The following is a 22,301-nucleotide window of genomic DNA, read 5'->3' as shown; positions in this document are numbered from 1 at the left end:
AATCAATATTTTTTGTAATATTATTTCAGACTGGCATCCTAAATGCAAGAGAGATATGGGCAGATTTCCTCTAAAATAAATTCATAATTCCATTTCCACTGATATGCCATTACAGATAAAGATAAGAAAGAGAAATCACATCTTATTTTAAATAAGGGAATGCTAAAAGAAATGCAAAGAACTACCTAAAAGTATCGTTTCTCATCCTCACTATTCCTTTTTACTCACTGTACTTTTTACAGTATGCCTATGGTCTCTGTTATGCAGAAATATTACTTTAAAATGAACGACCATTTAATCTCCAATGCCAAGTTCATTTTGAAAACATTTGTTAAACACCGACAATGCACAAGCATTGTGAATGAATACGATACGATCCTCATTTAGAAGAAGTTATAGTCTATTGCATACATATAAAAATTATACTCAATTTTTAAGTATTAATTGCATTTACTATTTTAGCAAAAGAGTAATCCTAACAGAGTGTATATAAAACTGACTTGGAAATATACAAAAGCAAAGGTAAAAATAATTTTCTAATTTTAAGATCTCTCTCTCTCTCTTTCTCCCTCCACTCTCTTCTGGGGAAATAGAGCAATTTGGATAACTGCTGGATGGTTAGAAATATTCACGTAGCTAACAAAGGTTACGCTGGACAACCACTAAAGTCCTTTAATGAAGAGAATCTTTGATGTCACAGATCTAAGGAACTCTAACAACATTAAGGAACAGAAAAAAAACACACTAAATGCACTTTTCTATTATTGGCTGAGTGAGATAAATCCCATTTCGCATCCTGCACAGGTGCACCTCATTTTGTTGTGCTTTGCTTTACTGTGCTTTGCAGACATTGCATTTTTCACAAATTGAAGTATAGTTTTTCCAGCACATTCACACTTCACTTCTCTGTTTTGCATTGGGTAATGCTTGTCATATTTCAAACCTTTTCATTAATATTATATCTGTTATGGTGACCTGTGGTCAGTGATCATTGCTGTTACTATTGTAATTGTTTTGGGGTGCCACAAACCACACCGATATAAGAAAACAAACTTAATCAATAAGTGTCATGTGTGTTCTCACTGTTCCACCTACCAAGTGTTCCCCCACCTCTCTCTCCCTCTTCTTGGGCCTCCCTATTCACTGAAACACAGAATTATTAAAATCAGGCTAATTAATAAACTTGGAATGGTCACAAAGCTTTTACATAAAAGGAAGAGATGCACATCTCTCACTTTTAATCAGAAGCTGGAAATGATTAAGCTTAGGAGGGAAAGCATGTCGAAAGTCAAGACGGGCCAAAAGCTAGATCTCTTGCACCAAACAGCCAAGCTGTGAATGCAAAAGAAATGTTATTGAAGGAAACTCAAAGTGCTATTCTTGTTGGCACACGAATGTAAGAAGGTGAAACTGCCTTATTGCCGATATGGAGAAAGTCTGAGTGGTCTGGACAGAAGATCAGATCAGCCACAATATTCCCTGAAGCCAAAGCCTAATCCAGAGAAAGGCCCTAACTCTTCAATTTTATGAAGCCTGAGAGAGGTGAGGAGACTGCAGGAAAAATGCTGGAAGATAACAGAGGTTGATTCATGAGATTTGAGGAAAGAAACTGTCTCCGTAACATGAAGGGGTGAGGAGAAACAGCACATTTGATGTAAAGCTGCAGCAAGTTATCTAGAACAGCTAGCTAAAATAATTGATAAAGGTGGCTACAGCAAACAACAGATTTTCAATGTAGGAAATAGCCTTTGATTGGAAGAAGATGCCATCTAGGAATTTCACAGCTAGAGAGGGGACAATACCTGGCTTCAAAGCTTCGAAGGCCAGGCCGACTCTCTTGTTAGGGGCTAATACAGCTGGTAATTTTCAGTTGAAGCCAATTATCATTTGTAATTCCAAAAATGCTAGGGCCTTCAAGAATTATGCTAAGTTTACTCTCCCTTTGCTATATAAATGGAATAACAAAGCATGGATGACAGCACATCCATTTTTAAAAAACAATTTTACTTCAAGTTCTGGGATACATGTGCAGAATATGCAGGTTTGTTACATAGGTATATGTGTGTCATGGTGGTTTGCTGCACCTATCAACCTGTCATCTAGGTTTTAACCCCCACATGCACTAGGTATTTGCCCTAATGGTCTCTGTCCGCTTGCCCCCCAGCCCCCGACAGGCCCCAGTGTGTGATGCTCCCCTCCCTGTGTCTATGTGTTCTCATTGTTCAACTCCCACTTATGAGTGAGAACATGCAGTGTTTGGTTTTCTGCTCCTGTGTTAGTTTGCTGATAATGATGGGTTCCAGCTTCATCCATGTCCCTGCAAAGGACATGAGCTCATTCTTTTTATGGCTGCATAGTATTCCACGGTGTATATGTGTCACAATTTCTTTATCCAGTCTATCATTGATGGGCATTTGGGTTGGTTCCAGTCTTTGCTATTGTAAACAGTGCTGAAATAAACATACATGTACATGTGTCTTTATAGCAGCATGATTTATAATCCTTTGAGTATATACCCAGTAATGTGATTGCTGGGTCAAATGGTATTTCTGGTTCTAGATCGTTGAGGAATTGCCATATTGTCTTCCACAATGGTTGAACTAATTTACACTGCCACCAACAGTGTAAAAGCATTCCTATTTCTCCACATCCTCTCCAGCATCTGTTGTTTTCTGACTTTTTAATGATCACCATTCTAACTGAGATGGTATCTCATTGTGGTTTTGACTCAAGATGGATTAAAGACTTAAATGTAAAAGCCAAACCCATAAAAACCCTAGAAGAAAACCTAGGCAATACCGTTCAGGACACAGGCATGGGCAAGGACTTCATGACTAAAACACCAAAAGTAATTGCAACAGAAGCCAAAATTGATAGATGGGATCTAAATAAACTAAAGAGCTTCTCTAGAGCAAAAGAAACTATCATCAGAGTGAACGAGCAACCTACAGAATGGGGCAAAATTTTTGCAATCCATCCATCTCACAAAGGTCTAACATCCAGAATCTACAAGGAACTTAAACAAATTTACAAGGAAAAGCAACCCCATCAATAAGTGGGTGAATCATATGAACAGATGCTTCTCAAAAGAAGACATGTATGCAGCCAACAAACATATGAAAAAAAGCACATCAATTTACAGCATGGTTTACTAAATATTTGAAGTTCACTGTTGAGAACTACTGCTTAGAAAAAAAATTCTTGCAAAATACTGGTGCTTATTGACAATGCACCTGGTCACCCAAAAACTGCTGAAGGAATTGAATGTTGTTTTCATGCCTGCTAACACAGTATCCATTCAGCAGCCCATGGATCAAGGAGGAATTATGTAAGAAATAGATTCTCTAAGGATATAACTGCCACAGATAGTGATTTTTCTGATGAATTTGGGCAAACTAAACTGGAAACCTTCTGGAAAGTATTCACCATTCTAAATGCTCCTAAGAATATTTCTGATTTATGGTAGGTAAAAATATCAACATGAATGGGATTTGGAAGCAACTGATTCCCACCTTCATGGATGACTTTGAGGGGTTCAATATGCCAGTGGAGAAAGCAACAGCAGATGTGGTGGAAACAACAATACAACCAAAATTAGAAGTGGAGCCTGGAGATGTGACTGACTGCAGCAACCTCATGATCAAATGTTAATGGATGAGGGGTTGCTGCTTATGGATGAACAAAATGTTTTCTTGAGATGGAATCTACTACTGGTGAAGATGCTGTGAACATTGTTGAAATGACAACAAAGGATTTAGAAATTCCATAAACTTAGTTGATAAAGCAGTGGTAAGATTTCAGAAGACTGACTTGAATTTTGAAAGACGTTCTACTCTGGGTAAAATGCTGTTGCAGTATCGCATGCTACAGAGACATTTTTCATGAAAGGGAGTCAATGGATGTAGCGAACTTGATTGTTTCATTTTAAGAGATTACTACAGCCACCCTAGCCTTCAGCAACCACCACCCTGATAGGTCAGCAGCCATTAACATCAAGGCAAAATCCTCCACCAGCAAAAAGATTATGAGGTGCCAAAGACTCAGATCATTATTAGCATTAGTTAGCAAAAAATATTTTAAAATTAAGGTATCATATTGTGTTTTAGATGTAATGCTATTGCACACAACAGACTATAGGATAGTGCAAATATAACTTTTATATGCAGCGGGAAACCAAAAACTTTATGTGATTTGCTTTATTATGGTATTAGCTTTATTATGGTAGTCCATAACTGAACCTACTACGTCTCCAAGGTCTGCCTGGATAGCGCCTCTGAAACTTCAACTGCATACCAGTCACTGAGGAATTTTGATGAATTTGCAGATTTTGATTGAGTGAACCTGGGGTGAGGCTGGAGATTATACATTCCCTACAAGTTTGCTTTGATCCAAGGCACCCTTTCAACATTTGGCTGGGGGGAAGCAAAACAAAACAAAAACACTGTCCCCAGATGACTAGAGATTCCATGCTAGGGGTTCTCAGAGTGCCGTTCACATGCCAACAACGTTAACAACAGCTGGAAACTTTTTAAGAATGCAAATTCACAGGCCTCCGCTACACCTACTGAATCTGAACTTGGGGTGGGGAGCCCAGGAATCCATATTTTAAGAAGCCTCCAGGTGATTCTAATGTGCACTCATGTCAGAGAACTTCTGTTTGGGGTAACACTAAAGAGAGAGGGAGTTACTACAGTGAAACAAATTGTAACATCTCAAGGCTTGCCACCCTTTGAGGCCTGGCAGATCACTTCCTGAGACCTCAGCCTTAGGACTGACACTCTCCATTCTATTTCATATTGAATCATCTCTGGAGCTACAAACCAGGGGGAGCCTGGTCCCTACTCCCTGTTGATATTGATTCAGAAAGTTTGGGATAAATTTGGGGAATCTATTGTTTTAAACTTACACAAGAACATTTTAAAACTCGAACCAAAGGCCATCTACACTTAAGAAGGTGGGAGGGCTGACCTTTAATACACACACTATAAAATGTAAGAAATATCAGCTCTTAACAGTCTCGGCATCTCTGAAGACTATGAAGGGATATCCACCAAGGGACCAGAAAGAGACGGGTCAGGAGCCGTCCTTTCCAAAGCCCTGCAACAGTCAGTGATAGCTACCACGACTCCTGTCCAAAACAGCCCCCAGAAGTATTATATCCAGCTTTGGTTTATTTCTGTGTAAGCCCAACTTTGTAGTTATTCCTTATAAATTAAGAGACAACATGTCTATTATCTCATTTACAAGCACCTTTTAAATTTTAAACACAAATCTCTTGTGATCTGAAATACATATTCTACAGTTTAAATACATCCATCCCCATGTGCTTCTGCTTATCTTCTATCTTCTAAACATATTCTACTACCCCTTTAAAATGGAAGGCTCAAGCTGAACTCATATGTTGTTTATTTTCTTCTATGTGTCTTTATAAAATTTACCAAAATGCACAATAAGTAAATGCGGCTTCTTTCCTCTGGGAAAACAAATGTTATACAAATTAAACAGAGAATTTTAGTCATCGTTTAAATATTATTCCCTTTGTTCTGAATTAAATATTTCAAATGTAGTTATTTAAGTTTGTTGGCTTGCTTATTTTGTTTTTGTTTCACAGCTTCCTCAAAATAGTGGCTCACATTGAACTAGTCAACAAAAGTCTTAAAATCTCTCTTTTTTGGATGAATGGTTTATCAAACAGACTTTTTCATACTGTAGTTGTACAGTTAATTTTTAAATAGAAATGCGAGATTTCACACTTGCAATACTTATATTAGTTTACATCAGTATTATTTTAAGATCTCATTTTATTTTATATAGAATTACCAAATGTCTTCTGATTTCCTTTTTGCCCACCCGTTTTATTTTTTGAATGCTTAAAAACAGATAGTCTCATTATTTTCACCAGGATTGTAATATCTTTCAAATATCTTTGAAAGCCATCTCTGATCCCAAATTACCTCCTTACTATGCTTCTGTAATACTTTGTAATATTCCAATCCATGTAATATCCCAACCCTTTGTAATATTACAAGCACTGAATGGCCATTATTTGCGTATGCATTTACCTGTCTAAACTGGGACATTCATCAAGCTAGAGTGTATAGCACAACAATGTACCTAAAGATGAGGCCTGGAATAGTGCTTAGTAGCATATATCTGTAAATTAAGTTACTACCCATCAACCAATTTATTTAAAATGGATTCATCAGTGAGGATTATAATTTACTTAAAATCAGACTAGTTTCTGATCAAATAAAACACAAATGAACAAATATGTAGCCTGAGGGGATGATGTTGCTTTTGGTGAGTTTAGGTGCTTCTTGCAAATGGCTGGGATAAGGCTACCATGGGAAAAGGGCTAATACAGACAGGAAGATGAGGACATGTGACAAGAGCTTATCCTAGGAATGAGTGCACTGTCTTGCACACAGTGTATTTTTCAGCTGAATTTACTGAAAACAGAGGTCAACAAACTTCTGTTCTAAAGGGGCAGATAACAAACATTTTACAAATATTTTACACCATGGGACACTGTCTATCTCTACTGCAGTGCAAAAGTGGTTACAGACAATATGCAAATAAATAATTGTGGCCATGTTCCAATAAAACTTTATTTACAAAAACAGGTGGTAGGCTGGATTTGGCTGGCCCATGAGTGTAGTTTGCCAACCACTGATCTAAACAATATTTTGTTCACATATAAAAGGGGAAATAATAACTTACATACATTCTCCTTTTAAATAATAAATAGTAAATATCATATGCAATCATCTTATAAAACTTTAATCCAAGGAAAGCCACACTTTGAAAGGAACATGAGAATGGTTTCCAAGATACTGTCCTCAGTACTGTTTAATTATTTTTTTATGTGAGCTTTGTCAGTGTATTTCATTGTTTCCCAGAATATTTTGTTTATTGGAGATAGAAAAATGTAAATAACAAAAGCAATGCCAAAAAAACAACAGAAGACCTTTGCTACAATAGTGTCAGTGTCAGTATACTGCACTGAACAGTATACTGTTCAGTCTTAAAAATGACAATTTTAAGAGCAGAAGAATTTACCTTGACAGGAAATCCGAGAAGGAAAGGCGAACAGGGTATCCGTATCGGAAGATCTTCACCATCTCCAGGACCCCAATATATTGTAGCTGAGCAGACACGTAAAAATTATCAAAAGTATCTGGCAGCTTTGAGTTATTGGGCCTGATGCAATGAATGAAGTGTGGAGTGCACTTCTGAAGTTTTCCAATAATATCCGTTAGTGATTTCTAAGGAGAGAAGTAAAACCCAACTGATTCTCCAAAGGAGACACTAGCTAAAAATATAATGCAGTTTTTAAATAAAAAGTCTTTACATCTTTAAATCTCCTTATGCATTTACTCTGTGTGTGTGTGTGTTTACTTTTTTTCTGAAGATATTTAAGTTGTCAAAAATGGAAAAAAAAGTCTACATAAACCCTCTTTAATTGCTATAAACATACATTAAGTTTTGAAATCTGAAAACGTCACTAACCCTGAGTTGTGATGCTATGGTGACTGGATCTCCTCGTTCCAATCTTTGAAGAAATGTAGAAGTTCCTTTCTTTTTTAATAACTGTAAGAAAAAGAAAGAAAAGAAGGACAGGAGGAAGGAAAGGAAAGGAAAGGAAGAAGGAGGAAAGGGAGGGAGGAAGGGGAAGGGAAGGGAGGGAAGGGAAGAGAGAAAGGAAAAAAGAGAAAGAAGGAAGGAAGAAGAAAAGAAGGAGGAAGAAAGGAAGGAAAGAAGAAAGAATGGAGAAGAAGTAAAAGTGAGCAAATTTATTTTACTAAATTTCAGTTCAGAAGAGCAAAATATTAAGTCTCACATCCATGTACATTCACTTACAGGCAAATGTGGATTTAAAACATAGTTTATACAAATCAGTGCCAAGTGATTTTTGTAATGGTGTATAAGTTGAGGAAATGGGCAACTATTTGTAAAATAACAACTGTTACTGCCAACCTTTCAAGTACAGGGCTGTTGTGTAAATCACATCTATCACCATCTTGCACTAATTTTAGTGCGAAAATAAACATAGATCCTCATTTGCTTGGTGGTAAAATAAACTCACTATCATATCCTGGTTATGCTACTAACTGTCCATATTTATCATGAAATGTAGTTTACTCTGGGGCAAAATGATGCTACTTTATGTTACAAAGATTTTATGTTTCAATTATCGTTGGTTTGTTCCCTTAAATTTACACTCAGGAATTGAATGAATGAATGGTCTGATGCTTTCTTACCATGTTTGTCTTCTCTTTCCTCCTCTTCTTCATTTTATAACTACTAAAAAAAGGTTACTAAATTACATATCTATAAGGTAATAGACTCTATTTTTTTTCAAATAAGTAAATATGTACAGCCCCGAAAAGAAAAAAAAATCATATGTAGCAAAGATTACATGATGATGGAGACATATAGTCAGTGAAAATGAGGCCAAAATGAAATAAAAGGCAGAAATAAAGGGCAGAAGGTAATTACTTAAATTCCACCCAGGGTTAAAAGGAACCTCAGCCACTAACCTACTACTACATTTCACAAAATTATATATTAGACTAATGGACTTATTGATCTAAAATCGTTTTTCTTAAAAAAGGTCTTGATACAAGAAGGAAATCTGAGATAACATTCTTGTGGATTTAGTGCTTTTGCTATTATGACAATAGCTCATTTTCTTCTGTTAAGATGTACTGTCAATCTAAAGTGATTCATTGGAACTGACAAGTGAACGTAAAATGAAGTGATTGGGCCAAGATCAACCCGTTTTCTACAAACGCAATACAAGGTGTCATGCTCAGTTAAAGAGTAGAGAAAATCCTATTTTCCTGGCCACAGGGGTGGCTGTGCATAGATGAAGGCAGTTTGAAGGGAAGTGAGAAATAGAACATTTAAGGAATAATCATAATAAATAGCTGTCTGTCCCTTGAAATGGAACACTCCAGTTCCCTTTCTGGGTGGAGGAACTATTGTGAATTATCTCCCTTCTGCAGTCCTTTAGGGAAAAGAGTAATGGCACCTAGGCTTTGTAATGTTTAATAATTGAGGTTAGCAGTGTGTGATGGTTTTTGCTCTTGATTTTTAGGATGATTGAGAAAAGAAGGGCCAGAAGGTTCGGGAAGACCTCCAGGCATAGAGATCTTTCTTATAAGGATAAGCTTGTGTTTTTTTTTTTTTTTAACGTAAAAAATGCTGTTTTCTATGTGGCAGAGACTAATTCTCATGATCATTTAGTTCTAAACAACTACATCAAAGGATCTTTTATTCTAGAATCCACTGGCTGGAGACACACACTCACACACTCACTCACACTCATATTACACATTTTGGCTACTCTTCTAAAATAGAATTGAATTTAATTATGCTTTTATTTTAATTGGTAAGCTAAAATGTATTCCAGAAGCTGCAACAATTGCATTTCTAAAATTGATTGTCCTGAACACCTTCCCAAATATATTCCTCATCTTTTATAGTTTTGGTAGACATAAGCAAAACACTCTGGAATACCATCTGGCACTGGATTCTGAAGAAACCTAAAACATTCCATACATGTTTCCTATCAGTTTGAAACAACTCTTCACTGAGTTTTTAGTTCTCTTTTGGCACATAGAATCTTGAGGTTGTATATACACCAAACTTGCAAGACAAATATACATTACAAATTAGTATAATACAATAAAATTAAAAATCTACAAATATGCAGTAAAAACATCCTAGCACCTGAACAATACCCTACGTCTATAAGAGAAACAACAATTTATCATTTAGAGACCTCAATTATCTGAAGTGATTAATATCAACAGAATAAGATAGCTAAGTTTACTCCCTCTAAGCCTACAGTATCTGAAGTTACCTTCTATTCATCAAAAAGGAAGTCAGAGATGAAACAGAACTGGGATGTTGCACAGACAACCAATAAAATGGCTTGGACTATACTTACTATTAAAATTGTCACTCTGCTGCACCTTCCTCTACTCTTCCTTCATTCTGATGGTTATACGTCAGATAGGCATTCTTTTCCTTAATACTTTCTATTAGAATATCTATTTCCTTGGTATTTAAAATTGTGCTTTGTTTTAAAAAAAAAGAAGCAAATATACTTATCAAAATTAAAAATAACCCAACAATAATCACAAAAACTCCTACCTTACTAAGTTCTAGATAATTCTTGTTTTCTCCAATAATTGAAGAAGCTGTCATTTTCTTACTGAGCAGGGTAGACTTATGTCCTCGGAATTTAAAGGAAGGATAGGAAGACATGAGGGATCCTGTTTGTGACAATTTCGACTGGAACAAATGATTGATCACGACATTTTCACTAGCTAGGAAATAAATAAATGAATATCGTTAAGTGGCATTAAAATTATTACTTAAGCATTGAACTTATTCTTCATACAAGAGCTTTAGCCACTGATACATTCTGGGTGCCAAATGTCATTCGTTCAGCAGATTGAGGAGTCTACCTTTTCCTGAATCCTTATTTTATTTCCTCCACTATTTAATATCATTGACAAATTCTGACATTCACTACCCTTGACCAGGAGTCTTGATCCCAACTGGTCCTTGGTCTCTAACTGAGTAACACTTCTATCCTAGTTTTCAGAACCAAATCTTACCTGCTCAGACCTAAGGGGCTTTTGTGCACTTGTCAAATCATGAAGACTTATGGTCTCTATTAGAAACGCCCCATTCCAGGAAAATAACTACTCAGGAAAATGTTTCCCCAGGACCTAACTCACCTGTCTCAGAGCCATCTGTAAGTACCTGTGAGAGGACCTGCCTTACTTGGTGCACCAGTTGCTAGGTGAAAGAAGTGTCCTTTTATTTAAAAAACAAAACAAAACAAATAACAAAAAACACAGTTAAGCTGAAAAGGTAAAAGCAAAATGATATATTTTCACGTTTAAGTTATAAAAATCAAATAATTGTGAGTCCACATTCCTTTCTTGACACCTCAGGGAGAAATTAGAGCTCAGATGAGTGGATTTTGGATTACAAATTTAAAAATCTCAGGGAAAACAATGTATGTGGTGGTTAAGGGTCAAAAGGAATGTTTCTTGTGTTACTTATATCTGAATGTAGGCAGTTTTTAAGCCTAAGTGTCCTTTCCTATAAAATAATGATGACAGTACCTACTTTGAGAATCACTTCAAAATTAAACTGTGAAATAATGAACATAAATCACTAGGATCATGCTTAGCCAATCAGACAGTTGGCAACATTTTGTGGCAAAGCGTTTAGTTTCTGCCTTTTCCACACTCAAATTATTTTGCCTGCCCGGGTGCAAAATGAGGGTGACATAATATATATCTGTAATGCTTTCCATTAAAAAAAAATCCCTACATTAGGTAATAAACGAACAGGAAAGCAGGAAGAACTGTCAGGAAAAGGAGATACAATTATGCAATGCAAAAGGGGCCCTGTGACGTTGGGATGAAATTAGAGATAGCAAGAGAAATCCATGATTCTTAATCAGAGTTACAGATCTATGCACCGATATGTTATCTATACTTACATCTTAAATGTTCAAATTCCAAAAGGTCCTAAAAGCAATCATACACCAGTAGCAATGAGATCACCCAGCCTCCAGATCTTGGAGTTTCTGAATGCCATTCTTTTCTAAGATAAATCAAGGCTTCCTGAACAAATGTCTGATTCTAGATTTGAGGCAAGGTGAATGATTCTGGAACATTTTTGGAAGGCCAGAATGTAAGGCAGTGTTAAAAAAAAAAAAAAGTCAGGAGACTATGTCAAAAAGAAATAGGAGCTAGCTTGAAGGGGTTCTTACTGGTCAAGTCTTAAACAATTTTAGCATCAGTATAATGATAGTAATGAATCATTATTCATTGAATAACATAAGAATCCATAAGCATACACTCATAAATAATTAATAAAGAAGTGGGAATTATTATAGTAGAATGCCACTGTTTATGGAAAGATGGGGTAAGAAAATCAAAATTTTGCAATCATGAGAAATAATTGATTTAGGCAAGAATCATGAATGTATGTAAAACTAATGGGTAAAAGTTTGATGAGGAACAGAATATTTACATAGTCTCAAAGTGCTTTCTCACAAATTACTAATTAATAACAAAGGGAAAACAGCAAGCTTTATGTTAGAAGAAGCTGAAGAGCACCACCTTATCACAGTGCTCATGGTGAACCTGTTTCAAACCGTGACTGCCTCCGAATGTGATGTGCCGAGAAGGATAACCCACTACCTCTTGGGACTCTTGGCCAAAAATTCATAACCTGCTTCTAATATAAGGAAATAGCAAATAAACTCAAACAGAGCGATTTCTACGAATTAACTGGCATTAAAAAAATGTCATGAGAGAGAAAAGCTAAAGAACTGTCTCAGATTTAAAGGAAAAATGATAACTAAATGCAATCAATGATCCTGAATTAGGAGAAAATGTCCATAAAAGACTAATATTAGTGGGACAATTGGTAAAACTTTATATGAATTCTGGATTAGATATGAGTAGTACATCGCTGTTGAATATTCTGATAATTTACTGAAGTTATGTAAGATAATGTCCCTTCTCAGGGTGGGCACCAAAGTATTTAGACAAGAAGAGGCAAGCAACTTACTTTCAAATGATTCAGAAAGTAAACACACACACACACACACACACACACACACACACACACACACACACACACACACGGGACAAAGGAAGGAAAGAGGAGAACAAAAGATGGAAGGAGATAGAAAGATAGCGAGAGGGTAAAAGGTAATGAAAAAAATGAATCTGGGAAGAGGATACCTGGGAGTACTTTATAATAATTTTGTCACTTTAAGTTTAAACCCACTTCAAAATAAAAAGTTAAATGATAAATACATAATAGTATAGCCAAATTAAATAAATAAACAATTATTATTTATATTTATAGCAGGTCTATGTATAAGTGAACCCACAGATAAGCAATGCAACATTTTATTCTTATAATTGAGAAAATGCCTCTAATAAAACTGAAAACATTACTGAGAAGGTAGGTAGTGAAAAAAAAATTAAAAAGAAAAATAAAAAAGATTTAAAAAACTGAAAACATGAGACATAAATATGGTCCAAAATATGTAACTGACCCAGTTTTGTATTTTCCCTGAATCGTGTGGTCAGGTTGCATGAAGATATAGCAAGACCCATGTCATTCTATGGACACAGGGAGATGCCATCATGCTTTGGGACCCTAACGGGAGAGCCCTGACCACAGCTGAGCACATGGCAGGAGACAGCAAGTTCCTCCAGGACTTAAAAGAGAACTCTACTATCCATTTGCATTTGCCTCTTAAAACCCAGCAAAAGAACTCCTGGTGAAGAGGCATATTTCTCTTATTGGGATTACAAGGAGTCACTGACCACAAACCATTTTCTTCATGTCACTCTATATAAATACTGAGAGCGGAAGTGTCCCTCACTGGGATCTACAATCATTGCACAGGGTCTTTCTACCTGTAAAGTGGGATAACCTAACTTATAAGCAAGTGTACAGAGACACACAGAAAAAAAAAAAAGACTCAATAATTATTAACATAATTGACAGTAAATCCTAAATTTTCCTAAATCCTAAAATTTTCTATTCCTGTGAGCAGAATTAAAAGTCTGGAGTTTGGCTTTTTTTTTTTTTTTTTTTTTTTTTTTGCCTCCTTTTGAGTGAAGTAGACTTTACTTCTAATCTTAGGCACAAATGAGTGTATTTGCTGCGTCTCTCTATGAGCTGTCTCCAAGCTCCCTGACTGTACCTGGTTAGCGGTCTCAGAGACTCAGCTCTGCTTGCGTACATTCTACAACAGACCTCACCGTCTTCCTCAACTGGGAGCTTTTTGATGCTATGAAAATTGAATTAGATAATATAAGCAAAGTACCTGCAAATAAAAATTATTATTTATGAATTGCAGTTGCTTTTAATAAATATGTACAAGCATCAAAGTATTTCACAGATTCATAAAACATGACGGCAACCACAAATATTTTGCTTTTATGATAGAGTGAGTGAGCAATCATGGCTCCTGAGCCGAACATGGCCCACTGCCTGTTTTCATAAATAAAATTTTATCAGAACACAGTCACATCCATTTGTGTTGTCTACAGCTGTTTTTCACATTATAACAGCAGAGGTGAGTAACTGCAACAAGAATCTGATGGTGCACAAGGTCTAAAATATTTATTCTCTAGCCCTTTACCAAAAAAAAAAAAAAAATCTGACACCTCCTGTATAAATACAAAAGGGTACATTATAAATTCTGTCCTTTTGCTCAGAAGCACCTACCTCCTAAAGAATAAAAAAAGACTCAATTATTTTCTTTCCTGGAACTTTTTTTTGTACAAATTTACATAAAAGAATGATTTTAAAATATAGGGACTCTATTAAGATAAGCAGACTAGCCATCATATTTTCATTCTAAATATATATATATATACGTATATATATACATATATATACGTATATATATATACACACACATACACACACACATATCCTATTACCATGAAATACAAAAGTAAAAAAAGCATTGTGTAAACTTTTAAATACATGCTATATATTGGATCTTTATAAAAGATATGGAAGTGCATTATAAATAAAAGTGCAAATAATAGCACACTAAAAGGAAGATTTTCCAATGATAATAAATAAGACCAATTCCTTCCGTCTTCATAATGTTATTCCTTGTTTTTTTTTTTTTTTGTTAGTTTTAGCTAAGAGAGCTCACAAAAAACATAAGTTCTGAGAGGCAAGCAGAACAATCTTCAGTGAAAAACAATGTATTACAGCTGTGCTGCTGTAATTTGAGGCAAATATGTTTCTCAAACCAGAAGTGATATAGATTTCTTATTTTCAATGCTAGAGCATTCAACTATTTCACGAAAAAGCTATCCTGTGCTTCTTTTAAAGATGAATGACTATTTCATTTATAGCAACTTAAAGCATACAAGATGCAATGTTTTAATTCACTAAAAGGGGTATTAGAAAAATGTGAATCACTGCAGAACTGCTGTTAAGAAAATAATTACTAGAGACAGAATTATGTATATATATGTATGAATATACATTTAATAATCACATATATACATTTTGTATACAGTCTTGTATATAGTGTAGAATTGTAGTAGATACATGCATATAAAGTATTAATGCTCACTAAGTAGAAGGATCCTATAAATTTAAACTTACATGTGTATGCATATACATACTCCTTCTTTTTCTACTCCTCCTACATAGTGAGCATTAATATTTTATAACTGAAAGTACATAAGAAAAAAATACCACCCTTAGTTGTGCTCCAGAGTCATCTTAAGTAATGAAATTCTCCCTGTTGTGGCTTAAATAACGTTGGAAGCCATACTCATCTTCATTAGTCTTCACAGAAAAGCTTTTCTATATTCAACCCACTAAAGTAGTAAAGGTATTTTACATTTCTATCTGCTAAAAGCTTAGTTAAATTATGGTTTCCATTGGACTCCAAATTACATTGTAGCCAACATATAGTGCAGCAAGACCCATTTCTTATTATTCTGGGCATTAGAATGCAAAAGGCATTTCAATTATGCTTTAGCTGGTAGCATATTTTATAGGAAAATATTCAGAGATAAAGAAATAACAGATGCACGGCATTTTAACCAGTGTAGGGCAGGAAAAAAAGATCAACTTACTTTTCATTACAAATAGAAGATTCTGTGAAAGGGAGTCTTTATTTTTTTCAATCGCCCCAACAACATCATACATTACCTAGAATAAAAGAAAGCAGCATAATTACTAATGATTAAACATGACTGTGAAAATAAATTCCTTTAAAGGATAACTTGACCCAGGTGAAGTTTTAAAATATTCATAAAAGAAGTATCTTCAGGTCTTACAGTTCACGTTACATGCAAGTTCAAAGCTATAATCTGCCTGTTCTCATTTTGTACATTAAACAAGGGAACCCTCTTCTGTTCTATTTTGTGAAGGTCTCCTTTGATCGCCAAGTTTAAGAGCAAATAGTGACGGTTCACATTCATGTAGTCTCCTTTATTCTTAAGGACTCTAACTTGCTCAGAAAACTCACTAAACCAAGTAAACACACTTGCGAAACTTTGGGAATGAAGTGTGATTTCAGTTTGAGAAATTTAATAGTCTCCTAATTTAAAAAGTTCTGCTTGAATACTTAAATAATTAGTACTCTTAAGTCTTTACAATTAAGAACACACAGGAAACAATTAATTCTGGATTTCTAAAGGGCAATTTTCTTCACCATAGGTGACTTATGAATCAATTAGAACGATGTTATAATTTTATCAGCATACTAGTAGAAGCTGAGAAACTTGATCTTTGAAGACTGAAATAGTTTGTTGTCTCTCTTAGTGTCAACTAAGTGTGAAATCTCAGTGGTCTGGGAAGCTGATCAGCCATACACTCTTTAAAAGGCTTACTTTTGAAAATAGACCATGGTCAGTGTGTCATAGTCTGTTCTCTGCCCCGTGTGGACCGGGAGTGGATAACGGGAGACACAAAACCAATGAGGCCTCTATACTCCTAAGCAAGAGTGAGCAACAACCAAGAAAGGGGGTGAGCACCCGCCATGAGGGAGGGCGAGCACCTGCCGTGAGGGAGGGCAAGGATCCGCCATGAGGGAGGGCGAGCACCCGCCGTGAGGGAGGGGGAGCACCCGCCGTGAGGGAGGGGGAGGATCCGCCGTGAGGGAGGGCGAGCACCCGCCGTGAGGGAGGGGGAGGATCCGCCGTGAGGGAGGGCGAGCACCCGCCGTGAGGGAGGGGGAGCACCCGCCGTGAGAGGGGGGAGGATCAGCCGTGAGGGAGGGGGAGGATCCGCCGTGAGGGAGGGGGAGGATCCGCCGTGAAGGAGGGGGAGCACCCGCCGTGAGGGAGGGCGAGCACCCGCCGTGAGGGAGGGGGAGCACCCACCGTGAGGGAGGGCGAGCACCCGCCGTGAGGGAGGGGGAGCACCCGCCGTGAGGGAGGGGGAGCACCCGCCGTGAGGGAGGGCGAGCACCCGCCGTGAGGGAGGGGGAGGATCTGCCGTGAGGGAGGGGGAGCACCCGCCGTGAGGGAGGGCGAGCACCCGCCGTGAGGGAGGGGGAGGATCCGCCGTGAGGGAGGGCGAGCACCCGCCGTGAGGGAGGGCGAGCACCCGCCGTGAGGGAGGGGGAGGATCTGCCGTGAGGGAGGGCGAGCACCCGCCGTGAGGGAGGGGGAGCACCCGCCGTGAGGGAGGGGGAGGATCCGCCGTGAGGGAGGGCGAGCACCCGCCGTGAGGGAGGGCGAGCACCCGCCGTGAGGGAGGGCGAGCACCCGCCGTGAGGGAGGGGGAGGATCCGCCGTGAGGGAGGGCGAGCACCCGCCGTGAGGGAGGGGGAGGATCTGCCGTGAGGGAGGGCGAGCACCCGCCGTGAGGGAGGGCGAGCACCCGCCGTGAGGGAGGGCGAGCACCCGCCGTGAGGGAGGGGGAGGATCTGCCGTGAGGGAGGGCGAGCACCCGCCGTGAGGGAGGGGGAGGATCCGCCGTGAGGGAGGGCGAGCACCCGCCGTGAGGGAGGGCGAGCACCCGCCGTGAGGGAGGGCGAGCACCCGCCGTGAGGGAGGGGGAGGATCTGCCGTGAGGGAGGGCGAGCACCCGCCGTGAGGGAGGGGGAGGATCCGCCGTGAGGGAGGGCGAGCACCCGCCGTGAGGGAGGGCGAGCACCCGCCGTGAGGGAGGGGGAGCACCCGCCGTGAGGGGGGAGGATCCGCCGTGAGGGAGGGGGAGCACCCGCCGTGAGGGAGGGCGAGCACCCGCCGTGAGGGAGGGCGAGCACCCGCCGTGAGGGAGGGGGAGCACCCGCCGTGAGGGAGGGCGAGCACCCGCCGTGAGGGAGGGCGAGCACCCGCCGTGAGGGAGGGGGAGCACCCGCCGTGAGGGAGGGCGAGCACCCGCCGTGAGGGAGGGCGAGCACCCGCCGTGAGGGAGGGCGAGCATCCGCCGTGAGGGAGGGCGAGCATCCGCCATGAGGCAGAACTTGCGTCTCGCCTGAAGGAGAGTGCGCCTCGCCCATGCGGGAGTATAAGGGTTATGCCTGTGGGCATTTGAGTGTCACCCATGAGGTAGTATGGATGGCTAATCTGAGTTCTTTGGGAATTTTGTCTAGAGAGCCCAGAGAGGACTAGATTCTTTGCAGTGAATGGATATTAGACAGAGACAGCAGAAGAAACTATGAAGAAAGGGCTGTGCAGACTGTGGAAGGACCTGGAAAAGGTGGGTGATCCCTGATGCAACTTCCTTTCTATAGGCTTTTATATTTGCATCTGCCACAATGGGTGCCTGATTATCTCCACCTTTCCCATAAAGGCTGAGTTTTTATTCTTTGCTGTTACAAGGTCCTAAATAAAACAGAAGTAATAAGGCATCCCACACATTCCCAGGTTTTCCAATAAATTTGGGTCAGAAGACCAGCTGAGCTGGGGGACAATGCCAAAATGTTAAACTACTTTCAGGTACAAGTAAACCATTACCTAATTATCCAGTTTGCACTTGTGCCACCACATGGCTTAGTGATACTGAAATGTGAGCTACATATGATGTGACACACCATACATTGTTAAATGTGAACAATTTATACAATCTAGAGCAATGGTTCTCAATCATACCCTCCAGGGGACACTTGGTCGTTTCTGGAGACATTTTTCCTCTCACAACTGGGGGTGATAGTTGGGCAGAGATGTTGCTACACATCCTTGTGTGCACAGAGAAGCTCCCACAGCGTGGAGTTATCTGGTTATAAATGTTCATAGTGCTGAAGTCAAGAAAACTCCATCTAGAGGCTTGGCTTCCCTATGCCTTCCTGAGTTTGGAACAGCAGTGCCCAGCAAAACCATGGAGGAAGTCAACAGATCTTCAGAAGCCACCTGGAGCTATGTGGAATTAGGCAAGTCATTCAATGTTCCAGTGCTGCAGTTTCTTACTTGGTAAAATGAGAGTAAAAATGCATTACCACACTGTTAATATTGTGATGTAACATACATGAAAGTTCTTAGGGCCAGGCACGGTGGCTCACGCTTGTAATCCCAGCACTTTGGCAGGCCGAGGTGGACAGATCACCAGTCAGGAATTTGAGACCAGCCTGACCAATACAGTGAAACCCCATCTCTACTAAAAATACAAAAATTAGCTGGGTGTGGTGACAGACGCCTGTAATCCCAGGTACTCGGGAGGCTGAGGCAGGAGAATTGCTTGAACCTGGAAGGCGGAAGCTGCAGTGAGCCGAGATCGTGCCATTGCTTTGTAGACCAAAAACAAGTTATTTGAAGTATAAGGGGTTACAAATACTGTGGGTAATCTCTACAAAGTCCTACTGTGTTATGCTTTTACCCAACCATGCTGACATGACTTTAGTAGTTATTCCAATTCACTTCTAGAAAATTAATGGAAGTTGAGATAATTTCTTCTGGCATACTGTATAACAGGTATGATCATCAAATTCTGTGAGTATCAGTGATTCGTTTTTCACTTTATTCCTAGCTTCCTCAAATGTCATTTCAGTTACATCAAAAAGGACTATGCATTTACTAAAGATCTTGTCCAAATGCCTCCAATCATATCCTTCTCCATGACTTTGAGTACTTCTGGTGCAAATATTTGGAAGTACCTTACCTCCAAGATATTCAAATCCTGACTCTCATCTCTAATAGCCTATTGACGTTATTCTCTTCCACTTTCTAAACATGCTTTTCATTCCCACTGGCATCTCCCCTCCTTCAATTCACCCATAGTTTCTAAAGCAACGGCCTATTTTGACTTCTTTCAGGTCTCAAGAAAACCTGAAACTTAGGGCTTAGCATTTAAGTAGCAAAAGCCACTGATAAGCTGCCACCATTTTTTTTTCATCATAGTCAGTCATTCCTAATTGTAGTGAATGACATGGTCAATCATTCGATCTGACTGTAATTCGGTATCATTTGCATCTGCCACAAATTCATTCTGACATCTCAGATGGACCCTGTCTGGCTGCTAAGAAGATCCCCGATTCACCTCTTGATAATGCCACATTACAATCCTCACAGTAACTGTTAGAAATCTTTTTGCCTCTTTTCAAGCTTCCAGCCCCAGCCCAGATTGCCTCATTCTCAGAAGATGGCCATATTTCTTACTTAAAAATTCAATACTCTCTCACTTGAAATCTCTGAATCATTCATTCGTCCTTCTCTCCTTCCTCATGTTCACTGCTGCACGTTATGTAGATTAGAAACCACGGTGCCATCTGGGATCCCCTCCCCCAGGACGGCTCCCTGTCATCTGCCAATGGCTGCAGCTTTCCTCTCATTTTCCCTTCAATCCCTGCTTTTTTATATTTACTATCTTCACACTAGTAAAAACCAGCACTTATTATTTTGACAGACAAATAGTCAAAAAGGCTAAGTACTGGCCTTTTTACATCCTCACTTTAATGCAACACTGCTATTTGATGCATATATTAAACTGAGAATGTCATTTCTCCTGTTCAGAACCTCTGACCCTGTCATACAGAATCCTCCTCTATATAGCCACAATCTACAATTCTAGCTTAGTCTCTGCCTGGAAATCCGATGATTTCAAATGAAACACACACACACGCACACACATGCACACACACGCACAACTGGACCATCAGAGTTTCATTAAATACATTTCTTGCCTATCTTTGTTCATGCTATGGGCTTGTTTTTTGATGGTGCTTCCAAACTTCCCTGGTAAAACTGCTACCAAGTGCCTCGAGGACAATGACTACACATTTCTCAGTTCTGTCTCTGCAGCAGCCAGCACAATGCCTTGTCTATTGGATGCAATCAATATTTATTTGGTGAAATGGATAGCAAGTTTTGGTTATACTGTAACTAAATATAGCATAACACTGTGCTGTCATTTTTATTTAAGATAATGCTAACTAATCTTTCATCAGCACAAGATAATGTTCTTTGGAAAGTTCTCATACATGGCACCTGGTTTACGTGGATATCTAGAGAAGATGCTGAAGATCTTCCATTCAAATTAAAGTAAAAAAACTCCCATTCGGAGACTTCAATTCATTGTTACCTGGGAAAATGCATTTAACATCCACATACAACGACAAACATTTGCTGACGGCAGTTTGATTTTTGTAGGAAGTATAGTGTTTAGTAACTCTTTTTTTATTGCTAAAAGGACATTTGTATGAAGTTAATGAATTGTGAAGCAGGTGAGCTTACTTATTTTTGTGATATTAGACAAGCTCTTTAAATTCTTTGAGTCTTTCTTAATTTGTTAAATAATATTACCTAAGGGCCCTCCAACTTTAAACACCTTTGACCCTATCCATAAGATATAGATGACCAGTACTGACAGAATTTGAGTTGACAGATGAACACAAATATTAGAGACTATGCGAATAGCTTATACATTTTTTCATAATAATGCAAATAATTGATAATATATTACATAAAATTGGCATTTGTGGATTGTTAACACATGGTTGCAAACAGTGTTTTGTTGTTGTTGCTGTTGTCTTTTCCTGGTGCTAAATTTGGAATCAAGTATTCCCTCCGGGACATCTTGCAAATTTTTGTGAAGAGAAATGACATGGAGACCATCTGAACTGTAAGGATTCACAATAGCACACTGTGTGATTGAGTATTGGATCAACCAATGTTTCTAGGTATTTCTAGTGGACAGAGCCAAGTAATTTAAATACACAACATAAACATGCACACACAAGCATGCACAAATACTTTTCTTTTCCATTTAAAGATAAAATACTACCCGATTCCAAATTAGGTCTTTTAACCGTGATACTTTCCTTGATCAGTGAAGTTTCATATTGGCCTTGTCAAAGGCAATTTGAGGGCCCAGCCCAGTGGCTCACGCCTGTAATCTCAACATTTTTGGAGGCCGAGGCGGGTGGATCACTTGAGGTCAAGAGTTCGAGATCAGCCTGGTCAACATGGCAAAACCCTGTCTCTACTAAAAATACAAAAACTAGCCAGGTGTGGTGGTATACGCCTGCAATCCCAGCTACTCGGGAGGCTGAGGCAGAAGAATCGCTTGAACCCAGGAGGTGGAGATTGCAGTGAGCCGAGATCACGCCACCACTGCACTCCAGCCTGGGCAACAGAGTGACACTCTAGTCTCGGGAAAAAAAAAAAGAAGGCAATTTGAAAATCGAAATAAATGATGTCCATTTATGCCCTTTATTGTATCTACATGTATCCTGTTTCTATTACCTTTAAATATTTTTAAAGTTTTAATTTTGAAATAGGTTTAGATTTGCATACAGTTGTAAGAAATGATACAGATAA

At 39.0% G+C, this 22,301-nt stretch overlaps 1 protein-coding gene across 4 annotated transcripts in view; it reads right to left on the bottom strand.

Annotated features, from left to right (window-relative positions):
* Positions 1-22,301, bottom strand: part of MYO16 (myosin XVI) — a 719,880-nt gene that overhangs the window by 145,479 nt on the left and 552,100 nt on the right. For all 4 annotated transcript variants that reach the window (XM_063651142.1, XM_063651143.1, XM_054446940.2 and 1 more), the window contains 4 exons: positions 15,672-15,747; positions 10,162-10,337; positions 7,510-7,590; positions 7,060-7,265 (listed from right to left, as the gene is read on the bottom strand). In XM_063651142.1, the coding sequence (XP_063507212.1) occupies positions 7,060-7,265; positions 7,510-7,590; positions 10,162-10,337; positions 15,672-15,747 (539 nt within the window). The remainder of the gene's footprint in view (positions 1-7,059; positions 7,266-7,509; positions 7,591-10,161; positions 10,338-15,671; positions 15,748-22,301) is intronic.

This window comes from Pongo pygmaeus, chromosome 14 (assembly GCF_028885625.2).
Source record: "Pongo pygmaeus isolate AG05252 chromosome 14, NHGRI_mPonPyg2-v2.0_pri, whole genome shotgun sequence".
In the NCBI taxonomy this organism is placed as follows: domain Eukaryota; kingdom Metazoa; phylum Chordata; class Mammalia; order Primates; family Hominidae; genus Pongo; species Pongo pygmaeus.
Note: the sequence above shows the minus strand (reverse complement) of the source record. Positions and strands in the feature narration are given on the sequence as shown.